The sequence below is a fragment of the Acanthochromis polyacanthus genome, chromosome 14 (assembly GCF_021347895.1).
Source record: "Acanthochromis polyacanthus isolate Apoly-LR-REF ecotype Palm Island chromosome 14, KAUST_Apoly_ChrSc, whole genome shotgun sequence".
NCBI classification, from domain to species: domain Eukaryota; kingdom Metazoa; phylum Chordata; class Actinopteri; family Pomacentridae; genus Acanthochromis; species Acanthochromis polyacanthus.
Window position 1 is genome coordinate 18432582 of NC_067126.1, and position 7782 is coordinate 18440363.

The following is a 7782-nucleotide window of genomic DNA, read 5'->3' on the forward strand; positions in this document are numbered from 1 at the left end:
TCTGTCTTTAGGTGCCCACATGAATAGCTTTTGCTTGATCTAATCTTCCCTGATGTTCATACTGGCTATTTAAAGATACCTTATTTACTGTATGTGCTTTTATTATATGTGATGCGGGACAAAACTCGCAGTCTTTTCAATTGAAATATATTAGGAATTCATCTTTCAATAGTCAGTTTGAACAGGGAAATGATAAGCAAACCAAACCTACTTCATATGATGCATGCAGTTATCTACGTGCTGTTTTAGGACAGATTTGAAAAAGTGAATGTGTCCTCTGTTAAAGCTTTCAGTTTTAAGTAAGACTTCTTCTTCCCAGCACATAATGACTGTAATATAATGTATGGCAGGATGGTTTATCAATGCCGGTGACGTAGTGTAGCTGCGTCATTGCATTAGCTTGCTGAAAATTCCTTTTTTTATTAGCAGTACAAACTCCAACTGACATCTGGCATTTGGAGCGGTGGATGATGGTGCTTTAAGCAATAAGCTGCTGTCACAATATATTTCGACCAAAAAGAATAAAATACTTGTGATCAAGCCAAAAGAGCAAATGACAAAGTAGCAGTGCCACATGAGCTCCTTACTAGATGTCTGTGGCGTTTGCTTACTTAAACAAGCTCGCCTGTCATGGTGAACATTAAACTGATTAGTGAAAATGAATAGCATAGATTACTTAGACGCACCTGTACCCATCCATTTATGGTTGCTGTAAATGTGTTCAGGCTTATATGACGGCTAAACTAGTGTGTGCATTTGTTGAAATATTAGTGAGAATGCATTCCAACTTAACACTGTAGAAAGATTGATGTTGACATCTGATAGCCCACAGTCCTACACGCTGTGAAAGCGTGGACTGTAATCTGGACAGGTGTTTATATTCAGCTGCTTCCTTATGTGTTTAAATAAATAGTACAACCCCAACCTCTACTTAAATCCCTTTCCTGGCAATATGACAGAAAAACCAGGCCTGTTCCGTACCCTGGTATTCTAAACAAGTCAAATCCCATATTTACTGTAAATAGTCTAATGGAAAGTTTACTCACAGTAATATGTGGCTGTGTATCTCCACAACACTGATCTGCTGTAACTGCATTGAGTCATTGCTGTAGAGTTCCTCAAACAATCTCATGTATTTGGGAAGTCTGTGATAAATGCATAGGTTGTGCTATATGTTCATCTATTTCATTGGTTCACATGTATGTGTCTGGGTTTGTTTGTTAGGTGGTGGATGTGCGACTGGTGTCTGTGTTTGATGCCAGGGAGCTGGAGCTGGTTATTGCAGGCACTGCAGAGATCGACCTGGCAGACTGGAGGAACAACACAGAGTACAGAGGAGGTATGTGAAGCTCGAGGGCAGCAGTGAGGCAAGAGAGCAGAGATGCAGATGAAAGTGTCTGCGGTGCACTGACAGCAACGTGATTAAATTAGCTAAGTTAAATGCGTACACTTGCTGCTGTGTTACATTCATTCACAACATGAAGCAAATGTGCAGCCACTGAACCTCTGCTTTGAGCAGTGGGGGATTGGATGCCTTGCTCTAGACCACCTCCGTTCTTTCCTCTCATTTATTTTTTAGTGTGTCTCAACCAGTCCTGTGATTCAACCCAGCAATCTTCCTCACCTCTAGGGAGATACAAGAAAAAACAACATACTACATGATGATGACTAACTTCTTACTGACTTAGTCTAGCCATTAGCGCCCACTGGACGCAGCTGTTAGACCAATCTGCTGCCATTTCAACCAAAGTGAAAGTATGAGCAGAACCAGAACAGCTTTTTTTTTTTTTTTTTTTTCTTTGGAATGTATTGAGTGATACTAACCCTGTACCTAATTTGTTTGCATTCTTATACATGGATGAAAACTATTACTCTATTTCTAAATACTAAATCACAGTACTATAGGAACCCCTTTTCTACTACGATACCCACACTAAATTATTATTTTGCTCCCTGTGAAGCAGGAGAGGGAATGTTAGGATTTTCTATGAGGGAAGAACAGAAACTTAATTTTCATAAGCTGACTTGATGGCCTCGTGGTTTGTACACATAACACGTGGGTGAATCCCCAGTTAGACCTGCTGCTGGAGCGTTACTGCATGCCATTCCTCTTTTTGTCTGCCAGTCTATCACAACTGCAATTATCTAATAAAAGAAAAAGCAATGATCTTCAAAAAATAAAATTCAGTGGCTTGCTTGGCTACCAGTAACTACATATAGTTCAGGACATTCATAAAACGTGTTACCGCGCTGATCGTAAAGAGCTGTAAACACCTGCACTAAAAATGTCACCAAAACTACTTGAAACACTGATAAGAACAGCTGCTGTGGAACAGATAGACTTCTCCTGAAATGTTTCCATATTTAAACTGTTACTGAGACATGGTGCTTTGGCTGTAACACAACATGACACAGATGCATGCAGTGGACATGAGGGGTAACTCTCCTCCAAAATACAGAGTTTTGTTGTTTCTGATGTACCAGTTAGGAAGAACTGAAACACTTCAACGTATTTGTATATAATTTCACAGTTTAAACTACAAAATTAGTTTATTTAAGATGAGTTTATTCAAATTAGATTTTTCTATTTAACCTAAAAATGCAAAACATGTTTTACTCCCTGAAATTATTGATTTTTTTTGAGTTACTTACTGCACCGTGAATAATAATTCTTTATTTTAATAAATAATTTCATTACTTATTTAACAATTGTATGAGACTTAATCGTAATGTACTTTATAATGAGTTGAAAACTTTTGGCATTAATGTTGTTATATGATTTCAGTTCAGAATTTGTACAGTACAAGGATGCAAGCGCCAGTGTACAAAGCATTTGTAAGAGATCACATTAAAAGGCTTTTTAAGGGTCTGGCCAATAGAGTTGAAAAGCCGCCAGCGGCTGGAAGACGAGAGAACTCAAACTGACAATCGGCCATGACTCAGTGTCAGGCTCTTTTAATAGAGGAATCCACTGAGACTGACAAAACTGCTCCATCCATTAAACATTAAGCAGCAGCGCCCGTTCAAAAATCACCGTGGAGGAAGAGTGGGGTGGGAGGTGGATGGGAGAAGAGAGGAACAGGGATGGAGACTTTATTGGTTATTCATCTGATTCATGCGCCATCATCATCATCTATCTCCCTTCAGGTTACCATGACAACCACATAGTGATTCGCTGGTTCTGGGCAGCTGTGGAGAGATTCAACAATGAGCAGAGGCTGAGGCTGCTGCAGGTAGGGCACGTGGGTGACCACATGCACACAGGCTGCCCCCATGTGGAGGCTGGCTGCTGAGTCGTGTTTACTTCATTATACCACAGTGGTCTAGCTTTTAGCTTGCATATATGCTTAAGACTGCAGGAAGAAGATGTTATTTCAATCTTTCTTTGGAAATGGAAATGCACACTACCGTTCAAAAGTATGGCGTCACCCAGGCAATTTCATGTTTTCCAAGAAAACTCAGACTTTTATTCATGTGCTAACATCATTGTCCAAGGCTTTTCTAATCATCAATTAGCCTTTCAATATGATTAGCAAACACAATGTAATAATGGAGCACAGGAGTGATGGTTGCTGGACATGTTCCTCTGTACCTCTCTGTAGATATCCCATTAAAAATTATCAGTTGTTTCCAGCTAGAATAGCCATTTACCACATTGAAATGTCTAGACTGTAATTCTGATTCATTTAATGTTGTCTTCATTGAAAAATAATAAGGACATTTCAAAGTGACCCCAAACTTTTAAATGGTAGTGTGTGGTGCAATTTGCATCCAGAAGTTAGAAAAATTCTCAGTTTCAGTGAGACGACATGTTTTTCCACTTTACATAAGTTGTAGCGCATAAATAATGACAATGTTTTAGAGGCTTTCAACCTTTTCCTGACTTTTCTGGCACTCTTCTCGCTAGTTTGTTACAGGCACCTCCAGTATTCCCTATGAGGGATTTGCCTCTCTACGGGGTAGTAATGGCCCCCGCAGGTTCTGTGTGGAGAAGTGGGGAAAAATCACCTCCTTACCCAGGTATGATCTGATTCCATATACCAGCTCAATACAACCATATTATTTTGACTTGCTAGAAAAGTGTTTCATGTTTTTTCTAAGTCGAATGAAATAATATTGCTGGAAAGAGTCTTGTTTTTTGTTTTGTTTTTCAAAGTAAAGTGCAATATTTGTCTCACCTCCCTGTTGGAATACTTGCACAGTGTCTTACCAAAACTAATAAAGATGCATTATACCTAGATATACAGCCCTACTGGCCGAAAGGCACAAGTGATTCATTTGACACATTTTTCTTTTCTTTTTTTTATTTGATGATCTCATACATGAGTCATCTCAACATATATCTAATAATCTTCTGCTTATTCTACAGGGCTCACACTTGCTTTAATCGTCTGGACCTTCCACCCTACCCCTCCTTCTCCATGCTCTATGAGAAGCTGGTAACTGCTGTAGAGGAAACAAGCACGTTTGGCTTGGAGTAGCCTCAAACCAGCTGACACCCAGGGTTAGCTCGGGAGAGAGAACCATTTGGGAATCCGTGTTTCCCACTTAGGAGAGACAGAAAATAAAACTAATATCCTCAAAAGGCAACTAACCCCCCCATGGATAACTGCTGTTTTTTTCCGACTGGCTTTACATCACTCAGCACGCAGGCTTCCTTCCGTTTCTCTGCCTTTTCTTCTCACTTCGATCAAGTGAACACCTTCAAAGCAAGATGGAGAACCAGAAAATGGTTTGAAAAGCTGTACAGTACAATTTCTTGTTTTCGTGGTAACCTTTGTTCACTCAGCCACATGTGTGCTTTATCTCTTTAGTTAATGGCCTTGGTTACTGGATTTCTAGCACCTCTCCTCCTCCTCCTCCTCCTCCTCCTCCTCCTCGTCCAACCTGAACCTCAGAGACGGCTGCTGAACCACCACGTTCCCTTTCCCTCTCTGGACCTCGAAACTGTGTCCATCCTTCACTGGGGCTGCAGTGTTACAAACTATATTACACACACACACATACACACCAATCACCTTTGCACAAACACAAACATTTGAAATGTTCTTTTTCTGTACATTATAAACCAGTGTTTCCCCTGATATTTTTATAAGCATGGAAAGATGTGACATTTTAGACATTCAACCGGATGTTGGCCTGTCCCCCCTGCCTGTTTATGGCAGACCTTACACTGGTTGGCTCAAATACGCACTGATAGACGAACACAAATGAATTATTCTAAGACTGAAAATGCACTTGTTTTCACAGTTTTGATTCCTGAAAAAGCTGGACAACAAGTCACAAATCATCAGTAATACTTACGGACAGTGTCAGTGAGCCGTTGTGATAATGACGGTAGGTTCTGGTCAGGACTGTTACCTCCAATACAGCAACATCAGAGCTCATACATGAGCTCACAAGGTAAAGACACATCTCAGACAAACAACAGTCCTGTTTCTGCATATACACAAGGACAACCAGTGTTCCACACAAAAACATTCATACAATATTACAGCATTGTCCTTGTACCTGTAGGTGCACTTTCTTACAGTGTAACAGATGCACTCCCTTCAGTCCAACATAAAAAATAACTGACACACTTCAGTCAGATAGAAATGCAGGGTTCCTGTCTTTCAAACTGTTCCACACATTTTTCATGAGCAATACATGCACTTTCTCACACAGACAGATGACGCCCGCTCGTAAGTGTGACACACAATGTCCTTCTCGCTGATGTAATCGCCTCCCACCCGATGAAAGTGATGAATGTAACAAATCAGTGACTGAATGTATAAACTTCAAGCAACTCTGCTCGGCCTCTGAGGACAATCTCACACAAGCCGAAGAGGAAACGCAGGGTAGAGAGTTTGAAGTAGAGGGGCAGGAAATAAAACATGACGGGTGCTTGAGGAATGAGGAGGCGCTTTACTAAATGTTGGCACCAGATTAGGCCTTGTTAACTGAGACACAAGTGTCGGGGTGCAGTAGTAGGACTACTTTAGTGCCTCTTAAATTTTCCTGACCATGCAGTGAAATTTCATAAATTTCATTCGGGAAGTTCTTGACCAGATTCACATGTCTGACTAATCAAAGATGGTGAAAGTGTTGGAGCTGCAGATCAAATATCAACACAAGGGGGCAATAAGGTGTTCTATCATTACTGTGGCACTCAAATCAAAGAAGCAGTGATTGTGTCCTTATTGAATGGTCTGGCCAGGTGTCATGATAATTTGATCAGGAACAAGTACTGGCCTTTAGAGCTGTGTGGATATTGTACTTAAGAACTTGTGTCATAAAAATCCATGCCAGACAATAGTTTTGTCTTAAAGCATGCGGTAAAACATTTCTCCTACTCTTAAGTGCACAACCTAGACTCTGAGGACCCTTTCACTTTGTCTCATACACGCAACACAAACACACACACACACACACAAATACACACATGCTCATTTTCTACGGGGTGCATGCAAGATTACACCAACTGTACAGTGTCCTGTTGGAGCTAGACCACAGGGGCTGGAATAGCGGTAGAGACTATCCCAGCCTCCCCCCTCCCAGCCCAATAATGCATGCAGGATCTTCCCTGGTCGGCTCTGTGAGTTGTGCCTGGCAGAAACTCCTAGGTGGCGTTGTGTTATAGCTCGATATTGCATGCTGAAATAGTGCAACACACTGTCCTTACTAGCTTTTTTTGCATGAGGATATTGCTATCCATTCAGACAAAGGGGTGAGGGAGCTGGTTAAGTTGCGTCACTTTGGTCGTGGCGCTCACTTGAGGCATGCGGCCTTATGCTTACCTGACACTGTCATACCTTGAGTGTTAAGCTCATGGGAACCAGATGTAGTAAGTAGGTGCTTTAGGAATGGACAATGTGTGAATGCAGTAGTTTGTTTTCTCTATGACAGTGGAACGGCGAGTATCTTGGCAGCATGTTTCTAAAATGTTGTTACTTTCACATGTGCGTGTCTGCCTATCTTAGTAATAGGTCGATGGTTATGGTTCATGGCTCATGAGCAAGTAATGAATCAATAGGGCTGTTTTGATTTTGTGAAACGTGAGAGCACATGTATGTGTACCATGTGTGCAGTCCTGTTTGTCTCTTTGTATATAAATGTATATGTATGTCTGTCCTGTTGTGTGTATAAATATATATTTTGCACCGAATGTACCAAAGGTTTGGGGCTTGCAAAGTCAACCATTAGGCCTGCTCTCTATTTCAGTCTAACAAACACATCCCACTTCTGGCATCTGAGAACTCCGTACAGAGCATCACCTCATGTTTGCTTGAGGGGCAGATTTGTGGCATGGGCAGCAACGCTTCACGTTAGGATATACGTCACTTGGTCAGTTTGACATTCACCATAACGAGGCTTTTGCGGTGCAGAGGATTGGTAGGATTCTGCTTCACATCAGAATGAAGACAGCTGCACCTCTCGTCTTTCCTAATACATTTCTGACAGGACCCGGCTCCAGTTTTCAGAATTTCACTCTATGCAAAGCTCCTGTATGTGTGTCTCCATTTCACTCCAATGATTGTAATAAAAGAGAACAAATGGCAAATTTTGATTAATGATACACAATCCTTATTTTTCTTTCACAAGACTTTTGTATCAGTTGAATAATGTACTAGCTTTAGAGTACATTATAAAATTAAAGTCAAGGCTCTAACCTTATCCAGTCAAATCTTAAAGAGAGTATAGGGAAAGGTCTATTTTTTTGAAAAATCCAACTATGAAACAAACTGTATACCTACTTCATGCGTTTGTGATTGCACAATACGATGAGTAGTTGCAGTTTTT

The 7782-nt window shown here is 40.8% G+C and overlaps 1 protein-coding gene across 4 annotated transcripts in view; it reads left to right on the forward strand.

The window, feature by feature from the left end:
• hecw2a (HECT, C2 and WW domain containing E3 ubiquitin protein ligase 2a) overlaps positions 1 to 7549 on the forward strand; it is a 47505-nt gene extending 39956 nt beyond the window's left edge. For 3 of the 4 annotated variants that reach the window (XM_022209943.2, XM_022209942.2, XM_022209944.2), the window contains exons 27-30: positions 1225 to 1339; positions 3148 to 3233; positions 3908 to 4020; positions 4370 to 7549. In XM_022209943.2, coding sequence (XP_022065635.2) covers positions 1225 to 1339; positions 3148 to 3233; positions 3908 to 4020; positions 4370 to 4481 — 426 coding nt within the window. In that variant the 3' untranslated portion in view covers positions 4482 to 7549. The remainder of the gene's footprint in view (positions 1 to 1224; positions 1340 to 3147; positions 3234 to 3907; positions 4021 to 4369) is intronic. The other variant, XR_002596406.2, reaches the window with a different exon arrangement.
• Positions 7550 to 7782: the final 233 nt, after the last annotated feature.